The 20,847-nt window shown below is 42.4% G+C and overlaps 2 protein-coding genes across 5 annotated transcripts in view; one reads left to right on the top strand and one right to left on the bottom strand.

Annotated features, from left to right (window-relative positions):
* LOC109898208 (sarcoplasmic/endoplasmic reticulum calcium ATPase 1-like) overlaps positions 1-10,777 on the top strand; it is a 31,890-nt gene extending 21,113 nt beyond the window's left edge. For both annotated transcript variants that reach the window (XM_020493079.2, XM_020493078.2), the window contains exons 21-25: positions 2,214-2,299; positions 5,582-5,715; positions 6,397-6,514; positions 7,110-7,227; positions 10,440-10,777. In XM_020493079.2, the coding sequence (XP_020348668.1) occupies positions 2,214-2,299; positions 5,582-5,715; positions 6,397-6,514; positions 7,110-7,227; positions 10,440-10,477 (494 nt within the window). In that variant the 3' untranslated portion in view covers positions 10,478-10,777. The remainder of the gene's footprint in view (positions 1-2,213; positions 2,300-5,581; positions 5,716-6,396; positions 6,515-7,109; positions 7,228-10,439) is intronic.
* Positions 10,778-11,396: 619 nt separating this feature from the next.
* On the bottom strand, positions 11,397-19,518 carry LOC109898209 (rab GTPase-binding effector protein 2-like). 3 transcript variants are annotated; one of them, XM_020493081.2, is made up of 12 exons: positions 19,136-19,509; positions 18,249-18,410; positions 17,877-17,959; positions 17,447-17,806; positions 15,825-15,920; positions 15,633-15,731; positions 15,411-15,530; positions 15,218-15,296; positions 15,089-15,100; positions 12,909-13,063; positions 12,611-12,727; positions 11,397-12,407 (listed from the first exon to the last, which is right to left on the bottom strand). In XM_020493081.2, exons 1-12 carry the CDS (start codon positions 19,230-19,232, stop codon positions 12,303-12,305), a joined length of 1,485 nt encoding a protein of 494 aa, XP_020348670.1. In that variant the 5' UTR covers positions 19,233-19,509; the 3' UTR covers positions 11,397-12,302. The 3 variants fall into 3 exon arrangements, with proteins under 3 accessions (XP_020348670.1, XP_020348671.1, XP_031689622.1); XM_020493082.2 differs by having other exon boundaries at positions 17,447-17,801; positions 19,136-19,504; XM_031833762.1 differs by lacking the exon at positions 15,089-15,100 and having other exon boundaries at positions 19,136-19,518.
* Between the last annotated feature and the right edge of the window lie 1,329 nt (positions 19,519-20,847).

Raw genomic sequence — 20,847 nt, 5'->3', positions numbered from 1 at the left:
TTTGTTCACATTCTAATTGTGCCCACATTTTTAGACAGGTGTAGACAATTAAAAGACTCATTGTGATCTAATTGTAAATCAGATCTTCCAAGTGTAAACAAACAAGATCAGGTCAAAGAACACATTTTTTATATTACATTTTTTTTGTCATTTAGCAGACACTCTTATCCAGAGCAACTTACAGTAAAGCACATACCTTTTTCATAATTGTGCCCTGTGGGAATCAAACCCACAACCTTGGCATTGCAAGCTCCATGCAAAGCCAACTGAGCCACATGGGACCTGTTAGCAGGAGGTATAAACAGGGGTTCTGTAGAATGCAAGTGTGGATATTGGAACAGAGCCATGTTCCAGGTTCAACATATGCTCACTATCATGTACCTCATGAAGCTATGTCCGACACTCCAACCCTGAACTATCCCTGGCTCAGTCGTAAATCTAACTGCAACCCTGACCCAATGTCAAACACTTAGAGCCTCAACCCTCACCGACTGCTGCTTTGCCCAACAATGGGCGTACAGCAATGGTGGTCGGTGCCGTTTAACATGAGGGAGGACAATTATTTTTTAATGAGCATGGCCTTATTTTTATTACAGCACATTGGATGACTGTCATTCATATTCCATTCACCCAGTTCAATGTAACATTGCTAGGTTAAGGCTACTACATGATACTACATTTTCTCTTTACCCATCATTAGGTTGCTACAACCTAACCTATGAATGAACGTTTACAACGTATGTGCACAGGTTGAGAGAAAAATTTTAGTAATCAAGGTGACAGACAGTCGCACATTCAATACCGCCTTGCACACTCTTGCCGACATCTAGCTGATCTAGGGTGTATCATTAGTCCAACAGTTACAGCTAAAGTTAGCTAGCTAACAGTACACTTTAACTTGACATTAGGTTTATGCAGTTTTACGACGCAATATATAAAAAAAGCCGCGTTTCACACGAGTACCTAGACATACTGACCAGCTCCAGTGGACAGAAGCGTGCCATATGGCAGACCAATCGAAACTCATCTCTCGGCATGTCCAGCCCACTCATTATCTCAGCCAATCATGGCTAGCGGGAAGGTTGCTCCCTTTTTCTGTGGCTAAACCAACTAGGCTAGTAATTTAACAATTTTATTCATGTTTACAGATGGCATACAAGTTTGATATTAAGGCACATGAAAGTTCACATGTTCGTGAAGGTATTTCTGCCCCCCAAAAAACGCATTTTGATAAAACAAATATTTTTTTAACGTTCAAACAGCTCTCCTGTGAAGTCGTGACTTCTGACATATGCCTAGTGTCTTGAATCGGGTCACATATAGCTAGCTTAGCTGTATCTTATGCTTTCAGTACTACATTCATTCTCTGATGCTTTGATTGGGTGGACAACATGTCAGTTCATGCTGCAAGAGCTCTGATAGGTTGGAGGACATTCTCCAGAAGTTGTTATAATTACTGTGTAAGTAAGTCTATGGAAGGGGGTGAGAACAATGAGCCTCCTAGGTTTTGAATTGATGTCAATGTAGCCAGTGGAGGACGGAAAGTAGCTGTCCTCCGGCTATACCATGGTGCTACCCTAAAGAGTGCTGTTGAGGCTATTGTAGACCTTCATTGCAAAGCAATGTGTTTAATCAATGCTTTCAGTACTTGATTCATTCTCTGGTCCTTTATTTGGGTGGACAACATGTCAGAGGAGAACGGAAACTAGCTGTCCTCCAGCTACACCATGGTGCTACCCTATACAGAGTGCTGTTGAGGTTACTGTAGACCTTTAATCAATTATTTGGTGCCGTGAATATATTTAGAAAAGTTTCATCTAAAAATTATAATTTATTTTGTTTCACAACAACAAAAAATACCCCTTCCTCCTCTGAGGAGCCTCCACTGGTGTACAGCCTAGACACCCTGCCCCCATCTACCACACCACATTTAAATGGAGCAGTGCTTTATTGGCATGGTGGTGGGACACAAACTGCAGCCAAAGCAATAATCAAATTAATGTTACACCATTTCTGTACATCCTAGAGATAAAGGAACACGGTAGATTAAAAATAAACATTTAATTAAAAGTAATGAAATTCTACACAAGCAAACAACAACAAAGTATGCAATCATCTCATCTCGATACTTCAACAGGAAAAGGTAATCAAATCTATTGGACAAATTACAATTTAGATCAATGTTACCTGACTTCCTGTGGTGTGTGTTCCAGGCTACGTTGGTGTTGCAACTGTTGCTGCTGCCGCCTGGTGGTTCCTCTACAGTGAGGACGGCCCTGGTGTGTCTTTCTACCAGTTGGTGAGTAGTAGCATTAGATACGGAAGAGGAAGCAAGACCTCCCACTCCCTAATTTTTATTTCAATGGAAGTCAATGAACTAGACTGCTATCACATTGGTGTCTATAGGAGGAGCACCCCCTTAAGCAAGTCCTGACCAAATCTGACCAAGTCCTAAAGCAATGGGACTCCCTAAATCTGTCTCAGATTATTACCAATCCCACAAGGTATGACTCCAAACACTCAGAAAAGACTACTGTCCTCGATGTTATCCTCACAAATAATCCTGATAGGTACCGTATCGGTCTTGTGTTTTCTGTAATGACCTTAGTGATGATCATTGTTTTACAGCCTGTGTTCATAATTGCTTCTCAGTGCAACGACCTATCCTGATTTGTCATAGACGCTTGCAAAAAAAAAAATCATGAGCAAGCCTTCCTTCATGAACTGGCCTCTGTAAAATGGAATAGAATCAGCTTGATCCCCCTCTGTCAAAGACATTTAGACATTATTTTTTGATATTTTCAGTGGTATTGTTAAAAAACACGCCCGCATAAAGAAAATGAGAATTAAAAACAGGTTCAGCCCCTGATTCGACCGTGATCTTGCAGAGTTACTCCACCTCAAGAATTGCATTTGGCGAAAGGCTCGTTACACGCATACTCAGGCTGGCTGGCTACCGTTCAGGGCAAATTAGAAATAAGGGCACTCAGGCTACCCGGAAGGTCAAAGTTAGTTACTTTAAGGAGCAGTTCTCTCTCTGTGGGTCTAACCCCAAGAAGTTCTGGAAAACAGTTAAAGACCTGGAGAATAAACCCTCCTCCTCACAGCTGCCCATGTCCCTTAATGTTGATGATGTGGTTGTTACTGACAAGAGGCATATGGCTGAGCTCTTTAATTAATCACCACTTCATTAAGTCAGGATTCCTATTTGACTCAGCCATGCCTCTTTGCCCATCCAACATTTCCTCATATCCCACTCCTTCTAATGCACCTATCCCAGATGCTTCTACCTATTTTTCCCCTGCCCCGCTACAAAGTTTCTTCATGCAGGCAGTCACTGAGTCTGAGGTGCTAAAGGAGCTCCTTCAACTTGACCCCCAAAAAACATCTGGGTCAGATGTTTTAGACCCTTTCTGCTGTCCCTACCATCGCCAAGCCTGTCTCTCCTTTCTGGGGAGGTTCCTATTGCTTGGAAGGCAGCCACGGTACGTTCTTTATTTAAAAGGGGAGATCAAGCTGATCCTAACTGTTATAGGCCTCTTTCTATTTGCCCTGTTTATCAAACGTGTTGGAAAAACTTGTCAATAATCAACTGACTGGCTTTCTTGATGTCGATAGTATTCTCTCGGGTATACAATCTGGTTTCCGCTCAGGTTATGGATGTGTCACTGCAACCTTAAAGGCTCTCAATGATGTCACAATTTCCCTTGAGTCTTAGCAATACTGTGCTGCTATTTCTATTGACTTGGCCAAAGCTTTTGATACTGTAGACCATTCCATTCTTGTGGGCCCGGCTAAGGAGTATTGGTGTCTCTGAGGGCTCTTTGGCCTGGTTTGCTAACTACCTCTCTCAAAGAGTCCAGTGTATAAAGTCAGAAAATCTGCTTTCTCAGCCACTGCCTCACCAAGGGAGTACCCAGAGGCTCAATCCTAGGCCTCACGCTCTTCTCAATTTACATCAACAACATAGCTCAGGCAGTAGAAAGCTCTCTCATCCATTTATATGCAGATGATACATTCTTGTACGCAGCTGGCCCCTCCCTGGATGTTGTGTTAAATGCTCTTCAACAAAGCTTTCTTAGTGTCCAACAAGCTTTCTCTACCCTTGACCTTTGTTTTGGAGGTGTTCAGAACAAGGTTATGTGGTTTGATACGAAGAATGTCCCTCCTCCCACAGGTGTTATTACAACCTCTTAAGGGTTTAGAGCTTGAGGTAGTCACCTCATACAAGTACTTGGGAGTATGGCTAGACGGTGTACTGTCCTTCTCTCAGCACATATCAAAGCTGCAGGTCAAAGTTAAATCTAGACTTGGTTTCCTCTATCGTAATTACTCCTCTTTCACCCCAGCTGCCAAACTAACCCTGATTCAGATGACCATCCTACCCATGCTAGATTACGGAGACATAATTTATAGATCGGCAGGTCATGTTGCTCTCGAGCGGCTAGATGTTCTTTACCATTCGGCCATCAGATTTGCCACCAATATTGTTGTCTTAGGCCTCACTTTATGTATTGTTGTGTTGTCTCTCTTGTTGTGATGTGTTTTGTCTAATATTTATATCGGTTTTTTTTTTTTATCCCAGGGACCCATCCCCACAGGAGGCCTTTTGCCAGGCTGTCATTGTAATTAAGAATGTGTTCTTAACTGACTTGCCTAGTTCAATAAAGTTTAAATAAAATAAAAATGAAGCAGACAATCCCAATCCCAAATCGGAACCCTAGTCTGGCTCTCTATGTCGCTCTGAATTCATGTATTTTTTCCCTATACAATCCTGGGGGTAGGGGCTACCTAGGACTTACATTTCAATTCGTTATTGAGCAAAAATGTGGAGTCTGGTGTGTAGAACAGAGGTTGCGTCCCACCCTATTCCCTATATAGGGCCCTGGTTAAAAGTAGTGCACTATTGGAAATAGTCACATTTGGGATTTAACCACTCTGTAGAACAGGGATTGGTCTCCACTTTTTGTCCCAGCCCAGCACCAACACACCTGTATCACATAATAAACTATTGCTTTTTAGAATTAGAAAAACTTTGTAGTTTGTGTCTTTTTATTTTACCTTTATTTAACTAGGCAAGTCAGTTAAGAACAAATTCTTATTTTCAATGACAGCCTAGGAACAGTGGGTTAACTGCCTGTTCAAGAGCAGAATGACAGATTTGTACCTTGTCAGCTCAGGGGTTTGAACTTGCAACCTTCCGGTTACTAGTCCAACGCTCTAAACACTAGGCTATCCTGCCGCCCCTGTCTTTAGCTTCACCAGACAAAAACAGACATGAAACGCCATCCCAGATAAAGAAATAAACCGTACAAAAGTGCTACAGTGCCACTGCGGTTCCAAATTCATATATGTTGAGTCATTGGTCTAAAACCATAATCATCATTAAGAGATCCTCATTTAAAATACACCAATAGTCAAAGGCCTTCATCATGATCAATTTTGGGGATATTTAATGTTATGGGTAGGGGCTACCTAGGATCTAAATTTAAACGTCTTATTGAGCAAAAAAATGTAGTGAATGATTCTGTGATAATCCAGTAAATGGTTCCATCCTAATTCTCTTGATTTTTCTCTTCAGTCCCACTTCATGCAGTGCCACGAGGAAAACGAGGACTTTGTCGACGTCCACTGCGAGGTGTTTGAGGCCGCTCCCCCCATGACCATGGCCCTGTCTGTGTTAGTCACCATCGAGATGTGCAATGCCCTCAACAGGTCAGACTGCAACTTTGGTTCCTGCCTGGTTTAATATAAAGGAATGTTTGAAGATTCATGTTAGAAATGCAAGATTCAATAATGCATAACATTAAGGGCCCGTATCCCAGATTAAGCCTACTCCTTGACAACAACAAAAAAGCACTTTCAATGGAGATGATCCATTTGTCATGCTTTGTAATGCAGGACAGGAGTAGGTTTAATCTGTGTCCTCAAAACTTGCGACATTGGTAGTTTGTTAGCACTGTAATTCTTGATACACAGTATATCAATTTAGAGGTAGAACAGTAAAGTTACATAAAACACTCGTTTATGTTTATAAATTATAGCACTTCTACAACAGTGTGTTTCTAAAACACAGCGTATCAAGAGTATGATATGAAAGCCTAATAACATTGAAAGTGTAGTGTAACCCCAAAGAAATTTGAAGAGTAATTTTAGAATAAACCTGCAGAACAAACATTATCCGCCATCCCTCACCATGTAATGTCAGATCACACACTTCTGCACACCTCTTGGCACACACCTGCATCAACACACACATTTTAAATACTTTATTTGGATCCACAAATCAAATGTACATTTAAAAAAGGATTCAAACATCTCAGCGCCCGCACACAGTGTTTAGCCAGCGTGTATTATGTAACCCCTCTGTACCCCCCCCCCCCCCCCCCCCCCCAGTTTGTCTGAGAACCAGTCCCTGCTGCGCATGCCCCCCTGGAGCAACCTGTGGCTGGTTGGAGCCATGTCCCTCTCCATGTCACTCCACTTTGTGATCATTTACGTCGACCCCATGCCCGTGAGTCTGCCTTACCTCGCACCACAACCCTCACCTCACGTGCTTGTCCTGTCCGGCTCCAAGGACCACTCGTTTTGATCCCAGATCCATCTCTCTCTCTGCCTCCTTTTTGTCTTACTCTCTCTCAATCTCCTTCTGTCTGATTCTCTCTCTCTCTCCCCCAGCCATACATTTGTATACAGTGTTCCCTGACATGAAGGGCTATTCAATTCGTATTGTGGAAATGTAGCGTTAGAGCGCGATTGAAATTGAAAAAGCAATGTTCCCGCATTAGCCGAGACTGCATTCACATCTGTAACGCTTCAGCGATACAGATTGAATAGAGCCCGAAGTAAGAGTGATACTTGAGTTAGAGTATTTGACAATTGAGTAAGGCCTTCAATCTGGACCGTTATAGTGCGATTTACATTTAAAGGTAATTTCAGATTGAGCCGACATATGCACGGTTTACAGCGAGTGGTCTACGCAAGCGCGGAAACATTTCTTTTAAAAAGGTGCATAGCCCGATCGGATTGAATCTAGCCGTAAGAGTATGTGATAACTAAGTAGTAGTACGTGATATGTGTCTGAAATGTGCCTGTCCTCTCCGCTGCAGATGATCTTTAAATTGACCCACTTGAACGTGGAAAAATGGATGGTGGTGCTCAAGCTCTCGATCCCCGTCATCCTCATTGACGAGGTCCTCAAGTTTGTGGCCCGCAATTACCTGGAGGGTAAGGACACACAATAACATTCCTTGTAATAATATCCTGTAATATCCACAGAAGTATTCCCTCTAATTATTTTTGGCACTGAGCAAATTTCAGGTCTTGTTAGTGGAAACTGGAATGTTGGGAGAAATGTGTAACTTTACAGTTTTAGACAGTAGCCAATAAGATATTGTGGCTATTTGAGCATAATGTAGACCTATCAGAGTGGCCTATCAACAAAACCAATCATGCAAAATCACATAACATTTTCACAATTCTGATTTCTATGATATAGCCTACAGTAGTCTATATGGGGTGTTCAAAGCAGTCTTTTAAAAACGTTTTTACATTATGCTCTTGTAGGAAGCAGTAACACCCCATCGCTGACCAATTGAAGAAAAGGCGTTGGGGCTAGGGTGGACTGTAAATTAGGTTTAGGACTGTTCCTGACCAATGTGCAATAGCGGTAGTATGTTAGAGGAATGAGGAGATGGCCAGGAATCCAATACTTGATTTTTATTGCATACACAGAGCACACTGGGTTGTTTGGAGGTTATGGAATTGTGTTTTTTATTGTCAGTCACGCACAACAAAGAAAGAACAAAAAGGCAAGATGGCCACCGGATTGAATCACCAGCACAACTGAAAGCTAGTAGGAAAACTGCAGCTTAAATAGTGCAGGAATGTCAATTAGTTTACTGGGAACAGGTGTGGTAATTAGCCAGGGAGGGGCATGGCCAGAGGAGAAGGAAAACCTGGTTGCTGTCATGAGCCTTTGTGACACCAATACTTACATATAACTGGGCTAATAACTCGCTAACTAGCAAAGAATATCAACAACCGTGCACACGCACAGCTCTGAAAAGCAGCTCCACTGGCTGGTGATTGAAAGACCACTCGTGCACTACCCGTCAATATAATTATACTCCGATGCGCTTTGGCTTAGCCTAGACAGCCGATAGTGGGCGTTTGAGCTGTACAATTTTTTGGGGGATTGATGTGCCCAGCAGGTAAAACATTCATGTCACCTGTGGGCCGGCTCGTACATGAAGCATCCTCCATTCATGCTACAAAAGCATCATTTCCCTTCTTAACCAGCTTTAATGGCGGGCTGTCAGAATGTCTTTTTAGAAAAGTGTGTACTGTAGCAGTGATGTAAGAACTTAAGTAGATTTTTTTTTGGTATCTGTACTTCACTTCATATTTTTGACAACTTCACTACATTCCTAAAGAAAATGTACTTTTTACTCCATACATTTTCCCGGACACCCAAATTGTGCTCGTTACATTTTGAATGCTTAGCTGGACAGAAAAATGGTCTAATTCACACACCTATTAATATAACGCATTGTCATCCCTACTGCCTCTGATCTGGCAGACTCACTAAATACATGCTTCGTTTGTAAATGATGTCTGAGGGTTGGAGCGTCCCCCTGGCAATTTGAAGAAGAAAAAAATGGTACCATCTGGTTTGCTTAAGGAATTTGAAATGTATACTTTATTCTTAAGTATATATAAAACATTTTTTTTTTAAACATTTACTCAAGTAGGATTTTACTGGGTGACTTTCATTTGAGTCATTTTCTATGAAGGTATCTTTACTTTTACTAAAGTAGGACAAATTGAGTACTTTTTCCACCACTGTGCTGTAGTTGAAGAAAAGATCTAGAGCCCACTATCGGCTGCCTAGGCTAGCTGTGGCTTGAACTACAACAAAATCACAGACTCAATCTTAGATTTGTTTTGTTGCACTGAAAAGTGGCTGATATAATGTTGATTAAATCAGAGAAACATTTATCTACACAGAGTGAACTCAGTTAAATTCAATCTCTTGCATCCCTGACATACCATCTGCATGGGAGTCCTGGAGGTGGTGCGTGTCTGTGCACGCAAACAGCTTAGAGTGAACATTGATCCAGACTTTCATACCTGCTTCAATGGCTTACTAAGACTATCATCCATTCTAAATATTACCTATTTAAATTGCAAAACCTTTAATAAGTTAATATGATTTCTCTTCCCATCGGGTGCCTTCATTGCCCTCTCCCCCACTTTTCCTATACCTGCCACTGCCTTCGCTACTCCCCCCCCCCATCCCGTTTTCCCGTTTTCACATGATTCAATGGTTTTGTATCCAGATGGTGTCAACACTAAATTTACACTGATAATATATAATATCCACTCATATGTATTCACTAAAGTCTGTGCGAGTGTCTTCCTACAGGTTTCTATGTATCCCCATATTGCTTAATAAAAGTTTGTCTAATTTTATGGCTGTGTCACATTTAGGTAGTAATTGCCTTTGTAGACTCTTCCACCAGCAAGATCTAGCTTGGGGACAAATCAAATCAAACGGTCACATGCTCCAAAATACAACAAGTTTAGACCTTACCGTGAAATGCTTACTTACAAGCCCTTAACTCTTCTTGAACTGCACTGTTGGTTAAGAAAATATTGACCAACTAAAGTCAAAAAGAATAAAAACAATAACATAACGAGGCTATATACAGGGGGTATCGGTACTGAGTCAGTGTGCGGGAGTACAGGTTACTTGAGGTAATTCGTACATGTAGGTAGTGGTAGGACAAGGTTAGCCTTTGCAGTTTTAACTTTGTAATATTACAATTTTCCAACATTAACATTTAACTACAGTCAACACACAATAGTAGCCTATTATTGTATGGAAAAGTCAGGTTTATTTTATGAACATAGTAATACTTTTGGTATCATTTAGCAGACGCTTTTATCCAAAACTTGGTCATGCGTGCATACATTTTAAGTGGGTGGCCCCTGGGAATTGAACCCACAATCCTGTCATTGGAAGCGCCATGCAGTTAACCCACTGTTCCTAGGCCGTCATTGAAAATAAGAATTTGTTCTTAACTGACTTGCCTGGTTAAATAAAAGGTAATAAATCAAAAATAAAAATGCTGTACCAACTGAGCTACACAGAACCACCAATATTTGCTGTTGAGTAGATAAGTGTTGTATAACGTCAATTGAGCAGAACTAAAATGTAACTAAATGGCCAGAATAATAGATGAATGCCCAACTCCACATCAATCAATAGTACTTCATGTAGATCTAAAAAGACTGTATTTCTAATAATATGGGAATTTTAGGCTGGGTTGGAATGTTCCCCATATTGCTTATACCTATCCTCCAAATTGATCCCTAGTGACTTAAGTCTAGTCCTACCTTATCCAGTTGCCAATACCCTTCTCTTTCCCTTGCAGTTGCTGATGACAATCTAGTAAGCAAGAAGTGGGACTAAAAGAACACCAGGAGTATAAAGGAGAGAAAAGAATGAGAAGAACGGTGGAAGCACTTCCCAGAAAACCAGAGCATCACTAGAAGTGAGAGAAAAAAGTCCAACAAGATCAAAGAATGAAACAAAAGCCACCAGAAAATTAAAACAAAAAAAAACAAAAAATGTAAAATTAAAAAAAATATATATATATATATTTCTTTGTGGATGTATTGAAATTAAGTTAATATATAAGAAAGTGTTATGAACAATATATTCAAATTATTCTGACTATTCTTAAAAAATAAAAACTGTATTAAAAGAGAATACAAGAGTGGCTGGTTAATTGTTATTGGTTTGATTCCCAGTATCTCACATACTTACTTATGGTTGATGAGAAGCATCTTCGCCTTCACTTATGAGTCCTTTGGTGTCTGTGGAGATCAACCATGGATTTACAGCTGCAGACAGCGCATGTGAAGGCTTGGTTGGAGGGGGCAGGAATAGCCCTGTGAGCATGCCTCAGGTGGCTAGGTCTTCTATACTGGATGGATTGATCTTGCACCTCTTCAGAGTGGTTTTAATTTGTTCCTGCATTTGCTTCTTCTGGCCACCAGCAGAGCGTTGGCCTTCATGTGGCCGTTGAGCACTGTCGGCGGATGTCGGCCCTCTAGGACGCAGATGACATGACCAAGCCATCTTAGTTGGTGATTGTTTAAGGTGGACTGCATGCTACCACTGCCAGCCCATTTCAGTACCTCCGTGTGGTGTACTGCATCCTGCCAGGTAACACAGAGGATCTTCTTGAGGCCCTATATTTGGAAGGCCTCCAGGGTTTTCATGTGCCGACTAAGGGATCCATGCTTCACCGCTGTATAACAGGGTGGACACACACACACACCTCTCTCCGCAAAAAATTACAAGAAAAACATGATCCTGCAATGAGTAGTTTTTCAATGTATATTTATATATTAAGGCAATTAGTATCAACAAGAGAATGCAAAATTCATTCACAGGTTTCTTCTCTTATTCTTCATTTTAAAAAGTGGTAAAGTCTAAAAAAGGTATAAAGGTAATTGTGTCACTGGAGTGGTTGTTTATAGAGTTTGTGTTACTCGGTGGTATCAAAAAGGGCAGTGCTTTTAGATCCATGATTGGAAGTCAAAGCAAAGTGCCCACTGGTCCTGAGAGGTGGGTGAGTGTGTGCATTTCCATGTGTCAGAAGTATCATAATACGGTATAACTTACTGTAGATACTGGCCTATTTTCAACATATTGCATTTTAGTGACTTCCACTAAAGCAGTAATGGAGTGTTTCTCATCACATCCGACTGGCGGGAATGTCAAGTCAGGAACTTCAATACAAATATTCAAGTTCTCAATGAGTCCAGTTAAAAAAGGGGGTTAAGGCCAGTCTTCGAATGAGTGTTTGGTCATTGAACATGAGAAAATACATTTTTTAAACTCCCAAATATGGAAAGATGTGGAGGGCGCTCAAGCAACAAGTCGAGGTGCAACCAAAAATATATAATTGAACAGCTCCAAAGTACAAATATTCCAAGTCACATTACAAGCTGAGGTGGTGATTCCCAATGTTGGAGAGGATTGGCCTGAACAAGGCCAGCAAAGATCTGACTCATTATTAGTGGTCTGGAATGAAAAGGTGATTTGTCTATCAGTGATTATTCACAGTGCCTTGCTAAGCCCACTCCTCTTCAAAGCGGGGATAGTAGTCACGTCTTTTTCCATGGTTACGGTTGCACTTCATGTCCAGCCTCGTTCTTATTGGTCACCCTTGGAATACTTCCCGTTTCTCCCGTCACTTTGGCTCTGTTGTGCTGCTCTGATAGACTCACGTGGCACCAGTGGGCGGGGCACCCTCTTCAGGAAGCCCCTCCTCCAAGATGTCCCTGACCTGGTCCAGAGTTTCAGCCTGACGGATCAACTCCAGCTTCACCTAGAGGAAAGTGATAAAGGACGGAGAGACAGACAAAAGGGAGAGAGAGAGGGTGGAGTAAGAATGCCTCATGGTCATTTGACTATGGAAGAAAAATTATATGGAATCCAGCTGGACTTGACCTAGATCAGTGCTGTAAAATAACAAACCAACCCAATGTGAATACACCCCCAGTGGGCTGGTCCTGAATCTGTGTAATGTACCTGCAGTGACTGTGAAAGCTGGACAAAGTCCCTCTGCACCATCTGGCTGGTGTCCACCTGAGAACGCATACTGATGATCTGGCTACGCAGCTCCAAACACTGTTGCTGGAGGGACGCCTAGGAGGGAGATAGAAAGGTGCAGTTGTGAGTGAGAATGGTGAGAGAGGGAAAGAACTACAGTAACATGTTATCTTTACTACTTTACTACTATCTTTTTACTTTACTACTAACACTAAGTACACAAAAGGTACAACACAGACGGACAGACACATCTATCCCTGGTCCCCCTGTACAGTACCTTGTCATGGCTGAGAGTCTTGCTGTCTCCTTGTAGGTGTGAGAGCGCCACGCCGAGGCCTTGTAGCTCGGTGCGACCGTTCTGTAGCTCCAACTGCAGCGTCTCCTCTTGACACTGGACCCGCTCCATCTCGGTCTTCAGACTGGACAGCTGCACTGCAGAGGGCAAAGCTTTTTATTGAACAAGGAAGTCCCATCGAGGTTAGAAGACCGGTTTCACAAGGGAAAGACAACGGGCGTGTTCGAGCAGATACGTTTTGTCAAGTCACCGCCTTTCAAAGTGTATTGCATTATGTGGATAACTGCATGAACGTCACAAAAACAACCATGTGATCAAAGGTTATGCGGTTTGATGAAGTCTCCTTCAATTGCTGCAGTTGCTTTTCACTGACGGCACCATGCAGCCATCGCCTGGCTACTGGGAGGCACTACTTGTCAACCAATCAATGTTTTTGGTATTTGAGACCTTTAACAAATGCTTTACACGGGTACACACTACCTTCAGAAAGTATTCATACCCCTTGACTTATTCCACGTTGTTGTGTTACAGCCTCAATTCAAAATGGATTAAATCAATTTTTTTCCTGCTCACCCATTTACACAATACCCCATAATGACAAAGTGAAAACATGTATTTTTTAAAATGTTAACAAATAAAGTAAATACAGAAATATCTCATTACATTTGTATTCACACTTGTTAGAATTTCCGTTGGCAGCGATAACAGCTGTGAGTCTCTGGGTAAGTCTTTAAGAAACGTGTCAAACTCATTCCATTTGCTTCTCCCTTGTACTTGATTGATGAATTAAGGTCACTAATTAGTAAGGAACTCCACTCACTTGGTTGTCTAAGTCTTAATTGAAAGGATAAAACAAAAACCAGCATACACTAGGCCCTCCATGGAATGAGTTTGCCACCCCTGCTCTAAGCACTTTGCACACCTGGATTGTACAATATTTGCCCATTATTCTTTAAGCTCTATCAAATTGGTTGTTGTTCATTGTTAGAAATCCATTTAAGTCTCGCCATATTCACCCTGATTTAAGTTAAAACTGTAACTCGGCCACTCAGGAACATTCACCGTCTTCTTGGTAAGCAACTCCAGTGTAGATTTGGCCTTGTGTTTTAGTGTCTGATGGAAAGCAGACAGACAGGTTTGCCTATTGTCCTGTAGCCCATCCCAGCCTTGTGCAGGTCTACAATTTTATCCCCGATGTCCTTAAATATCTCTGGTCTTGGCCATTGTGGAGAGGTTGGAGTCTGTTTGACTGAGTGTGTGGACAGGTGTCTTTTATACAGGTAACGAGTGGAGAACAGGAGTGCTTCTTAAAGAAAAACTAACAGGTCTGTGAGAGCCAGAATTCTTACTGGTAGGTAAGTGATCAAATACTTATGTCATGCAATAAAATGCAAATTAATTACTTAAAAATCATACAATGATTTTCTGTATTTTTTTGTACATTTTTGTCCGTCTCTCACAGTTGAAGTGTACCTATGATAAAAATGACAGACCTCTACATGCTTTGTAAGTAGGAAAACCTGCAAAATCGGCAGTGTATCAAATACTTGTTCTCCCCACTGTATATATACCATTTTCTAGATCTGAATCTGTACTTTTATCCAATATGATTAACACCATTTCAAATGTTGCTCCATAGGACCAAATCCAAGTGGTAGGTCACATTTCAGCTTTACATTTTTAATTAATTTGTACATATTTCAAAAAACACAATTCCACTTTGACATTACGGTGTACAGTGACAAATCTCAATTTAATTATTATTTTTATTTTTGTCAAACAATGTGGAAAAAGTCAAGGGGTGTGAATACTTTCTGAAGGCACTTCAGAAAGTATGTTTTCAGTTTGTGTGTGATCTGGGGTTAAAGAAAGGTTTAATAGACCTTTATAAAAGGTCTTGGCTGTGGCAGATGCACCTCCCTGACTTTCGTCTACAGTCATCTTCGTTAGCCTACCTAATCTAACGTAACCTATGAGTTTACTACGGTCAACGCTTGTTATCAACTGCCCGTGTGTGATGCATTACTGATTCATTCCTATGGCCTTCTATACCACACACTTACATATGATCTCTCTCACACACACACACACACACACACACACACACATATATATATATATATATATATATATATATATATATATATAGAATGCCCACTCACCTTGTAAAACTTCTGTTGAGGCAGAACCATAGGAGAAAGAGAGAATGTATGTTGGTTTTGAACCAGCTGGCAAGTTCTATTACACTTATTAACACAAAGAAAGAGCAAAGGAAAGGCAGATGAACAGACCGCTCTCCTCCACACGGGTCTCCAGTTGTTCCTTCAGATTGACGATCTCAATACGCAGCCTCTCCTCACTGTGTGCCCCCTACAGGTGAGAGTACAGTAGTGCATACAGTAATAGTATATTTCCTTTGTATTGCAATGATTCTTGACTGTATGAACACACACAAAAGTGCACGCATATACACACATACTGTACCTGTAGTGTAGGACCAAGGGGTGTGTTGGCGTCCCCTGCCCCAACCATCTCCTCGATCTCCTCCCCTTTTAGCCTGGACAGCTCGTTACACACCCTCCTCTGAGAGAGAGACAGCTCTGCCTGGGAACACAACACACAAGCACACACACAAAATATCTCAAACACACACTACATGAACCTCATCCCCCTCCTCCCTGGTTGGACCAAGTGCCGGTCACTCACCAGCCTGCTATGGATGGCATTCTGTGATTGGTTGAAAGACTTCTGCAGCTCCTGTAGGAGGGCCTCGGAGGTCTGAACCTGAGACTGGAGAACTGAGACCTGACACACACGACACACAGTAACATTCAATTCCGTGGATAACTGACGTTTCTCAATATACAGTATATGCCATGTGTGTAAAGGTGTGCGTACGTGTTTGTGTGTCTCGGTAGTCTGTGTGTCCAGCTCGCTCTCCAGCTTGGTCCTCTCTTCCCTCAGTCGACTCAGCTCTCCCTCCTGCTCCACAACCTGCAAATCAGACCACACCACATTAGACACCATGACTCCACACCACGTCAGACGTCACGAGACCACACCACAGAAGACGTCACGAGCCCATTACAGACCTGTACAGTTCTGCTCACCTGTTTGATAGTCAAACACACCAATGTTGGCTGTTTTGAAGGCTTGAAGTACACTTAAAAATAACTGCAATAATTTCAAAAACATTTTACCGAGTTATCGTTCATATAACGAAAATCAATTGAAATAAATTCATTAGGCCCTAAATTATGGATTGTACATGACTGGGAATATAGATTTGAAAAAAGGTAGAGGCATGGATCAGAAAAACAGTCAGTATCTGGTGTGACCATGAATTGCCTCATGCAGCACGACATCTCGTTGGGAGGGAGTTGATCAGGTTGATTGTGGTCTGTGGAATGTTGTCCCACTCCTCTTCAATGGCTGTGCAAAGTTGCTGGATATTGGCGGGAACTGGAACACGCCGTCGTGTATGTCGGCGGATAAATGGCACGACAATGGGCCTCAGGATCTCGTCCCGGTATCTCAGTGCATTCAAATTGCCATCGATAAAATGTAATTGTGTTTGTTGTCCATAGCTTATGCCTGCCCATACCATAACCCACCATGGGGCACTGTTCACAACGTTGACATCAGCAAACCGCTCCCTCACACGACACCATACACGCCGTCTGCCATCTGCGCGGTACAGTTGAAACCGGGATTCTACCGTGAAAAGCACACTTCTCCAGCGTGCCAGTGGCCATTGAAGGTGAGCATTTGCCCACTGAAGTCAGTTACGACACCGTCCTTCAGGCCAAGACCTTGGTGAGGACAACGAGCACGCAGATGAGCTTCCCGAAGACGGTTTCAGACAGTTTGTGCAGAAATTCTTTGTTTGTGCAATGCCATGGTTTCATCAGCTTTCCGAGTGGCTTGTCTCAGACAATCCCACAAATGAAGAAGTCGGATGTGGAGGTCCTGGTGTGGTTACACGTGGTCTGCAGCTGTGAGGCCGGTTGGACGTACTGCCAAATTCTCTAAAACAACGTTGGAGGCAGCTTATTGTAGAGAAATTAACATTAAATTCTCTGGCAACAGCTCTTGTCGACATTCTTGCAGTCAGCATGCCAATTTGCACGCTCCTTCAAAACTTGAGACATCTGTGGCATTGTGTTGAGTGACAACTGTACATTTTAGAGAGTGGCCTTTATTGTCCACAGAACTTATGTAATGATCATGCTGTTTAATCAGCTTCTTGATATGCCACACCTGTCAGGTGGATGGATTATCTTGGCAAAGGAGAAATGCTCACTAACAGGGATGTAAACACATTTTTGCACAACATTTGAGAGAAATAAGCTTTTTGTGTTTATGGAACATTTCTTGGATCTTTTATTTCAGCTCATGAAACATGGGACCAACACCTTAGATGTTGCATTTATATATTTTTTCAGTATAAGTCCTAGTTGGAGTGTGGCTGGTGCTCACTTGTTTGCTTAGTGAATTGATGTCAAAGTGTGTGTGTTCACCTGTGTGTTAAGCGAGTCCCATTCGGTGTGTGTGACCAGACGGTGGCCAGGCGGGGGCAGGTAGATGGCCTCGGGCACCAGGGTTCCCGTGGAGACCAGGGAGGCGGTGTCTTCCTGGGAGGGTTGGCGGCGGGGCAGTGAGGGCGTGTCCAAGGAGAAGGAGGAGAAAGAGGCGAAGTCACAGTTCTGGGAGAAATAGCCCTCCAGCCCTGCCCCTTCACCCTCCCCTGGTCCTTCAGCCTCCGCTGGTTGGCTATCCCATCCGTCTGTTCTTGGCTTTCTGAGGCTATTGGTGGGGTCTGTCGACTGGCCCTCGGACTGCATAGCCCCCGCCTCCACACCGTCCTTCTTTATACTGCCCTGAGTGAGAGCGAGAGCGGTCAGAGACAAGAAAATGGGTTAAGTAACGTTGAGGTGAACACACACACACCTGAGACTGCACACTGGCTCTCCTCCACTGGGCACGCTCAGACTGCAGAGTAGATATTCTAGCCTCATACTGAGAAGCCGTCTCTGAGAATAGAAGAGAGAAACGAGATGACAGACAATAACAGGCCATCTAGGTGGGTCCTACACATTGTCTGCATTCCAAATGGCACGCTATTCTCTATCTAGTGCAAAAATGTTGACAATAGCCCCCATTGGGAATGGATGATGAATAGAACGGAACAACCTTCCTCAGAAGAGAGGGGACCCGCCCCATCTATACAATGGTAGGGAAACACTGGTATGTAGAAAAAATTTCTTTGACCTCTGACTGCATCTCCTGGTCACACTGTGTGTGTGTCTCTCTCTCACTGACCTCTGAGGGCCTCCTGAAGAGACTGCATCTCCTGGTCACACTGTCTCTGCAGCTCTCCCAGCTCCTCCTGTTTGCTCAGTTCGCAGATTGTCGCCACACCCTGCCAGTGCTCCAGCTGCGCTCGGCAATCTGCTAGCTGGGCCTGCAAGCTCTCCATTGCACCTGACAAGAAGGAAAACAGATGATGTCATCTCTCAATTTATGGTGAACACAGGACAATGGGGTTCAACAGTCCCAGAGAGACAGACTTCAAGATATCTTATAAGCTGCGTAAAGCATGATCATGCCAGCAATTGCATTTAGGCCTACTACACAGGCTATCCCTTCCAATGTCAATAACATTATAAAACACCCCATGCAAAGCAATTCACGAATGTAATAATACACCTGTTGACAATCGAACTGACAGATAACATTGTTTTGGCTGTCTCTCAGTGGAGACATGGCAATCCTTGGCACACCCCTGCCACAGCTTCTAATTAGGCTGACTGACGTCTTCACAAAAATCATACTTATTATGGCTAAATCCCTGCCTCTTTCTACAATTCCTCTTCTGAAAATCTGATTTTAAACCTAACCACACTGCTGACCTTATGCCTAACTAACCTTAAATTAAAAGACCTAAAAGTACATTTTAGTTTATACATTTTTACGATATAGCCATTTTGACTTTGTGGTAGTAACAGGAAGGTCAAAAGAGTTCACTCAGCAAGTGACAGCTCCAGCAATAGCAACATTTCGTACATGTTCAGTGGTCTGTAGCTACATTCCGAAATTCGCACGCATTTGTGAGATTTGGCTATCACAACGGGTTAACGTTAGTTAGCTAGCAATCAAGCCAGCGTAGCTAAAGCACTTGTTGATGGCTAACTTGGTGACTTTCTTACCAGTGTCGTCCTTCTGAGAGTTCACCGACGGTTCCATTATCATTTGTTTCCCGAGCTGTTCTATAATGGCACCAACTGTCTTAGTCGTGAAAACCATCTACTGGTTGGGTTGGTGTGAGAGCTCAAAGCATGACTTATTCACTCCTGGTCAACCTCAGGAAATAACTTTCCCCGGTTTAAACCCACGGATATTACTTAACATCCTTCCTAAATGCCGACGACTGCATTGAATTTTCCGTTATTCTCCCCAGTTAAACTACCGTATTGTGATGGGATAAGCAAATCCTAATATGTGGGTTATTAAAATGCCAACCATTTTAAAAGGGAGAGAATCTGTATTTTGAATACAGCTAATAAGTGCTGTCTAGTTTCCGTATGTCTGTTCCTGCCACGAATTTTGCGTAGCTGTGCCAAATATATTTTTTTATAATGGACTGTACGTTATTTATTAGGGATACCTGGAGAAAATCGGATCTCTGAAATGAAAATTACGGCCCTCCTTTCAGTAAAATATATTTTGACCTGACCCTACCCGAAAACACTTTTAAAAAAGTGACCCTCCCCTATACCCCAAATAATAATTAAAACATAAAGTGGATAACAGAGAAAATTCCTACATTTTACCCTCACTCCTACGACAGACCAGAGCCTTAGAAAATATATATAGTACCAGTCAAAAGTTTGGACACACCTACTCATTCCAGGGTTTTCTTTATTTTTGACTATTTTCTACATTGTGGAATAATAGCAAAGACATCAAAACTATGAAATAACACATATGGAATCATGTAATCAAAACAATGTTAAACAAATATATTTTATATTTGAGATTCTTCAAAGAAGCCACCATTTGCCTCGATGGCAGCTTTGCACACTCTTGGCATTCTCTCAACCAGCTTCACCAGCTTCCCACATATGCTGAGCACCTTTTGGCTGCTTTTCCTTCATTCTGCGGTCCAACTCATCCCAAACCATCTCAATTGGGTTGAGTTCAGGTGATTGGAGGCCAGGTCATCTGATGCAGCACTCCATCACTCTCCTTCTTGGTCAAATAGCCCTTACACAGCCTGGAGGTGTGTTGGGTCATTGGCATGTTGAAAAACAAATGATAGTCCCACTATGCGCAAACCAGATGGGATGGTGTATCGCTGCAGAATGCTGTGGTAACCATGCTGGTTAAGTGTGCCTTGAATTATAAATAAATCGCAGGCAGTGTCACCAGCAAAGTACGCCAACACCTCCTCCACCATGCTTCACACTGGGAACCACACATGCAGAGATTACCGTTCACCTACTCTGCGTCTCACAAATACATGACAGTTGGAAACAAAATACCAAATAAGGACTCATCAGCCCAAAGGACAGATTTCCACCAGCCTAATGTCCATTGCTCATGTTTCTTGTCCAAAGCAAGTCTGTTCTTCTTATTGGTGTCCTTTAGTAGTCGTTTCTTTGCAGCAATTCGACCATGAAGGCGTGATTCACACAGTCTCCTCTGAACAGTTGATGTTGAGATGTGTCTGTTACTTTTATATGTGCTGCAATTTCTGAGGCTGCTAACTTTAATGAACGTATCCTCTGCAGCAGAGGTAACTCTGGGTCTTCCTTTCCTGTGGCGGTCCTCATGAGAGCCAGTTTCATCATAGCGCTTGATGGTCTTGAAATATTCCCGTATTGACTGACCTTCATGTCTTGAAGTAATGGACTGTCAC

The sequence above is a fragment of the Oncorhynchus kisutch genome, linkage group LG10, assembly GCF_002021735.2.
Source record: "Oncorhynchus kisutch isolate 150728-3 linkage group LG10, Okis_V2, whole genome shotgun sequence".
Lineage (NCBI taxonomy): Eukaryota > Metazoa > Chordata > Actinopteri > Salmoniformes > Salmonidae > Oncorhynchus > Oncorhynchus kisutch.
Note: the sequence above shows the minus strand (reverse complement) of the source record. Positions and strands in the feature narration are given on the sequence as shown.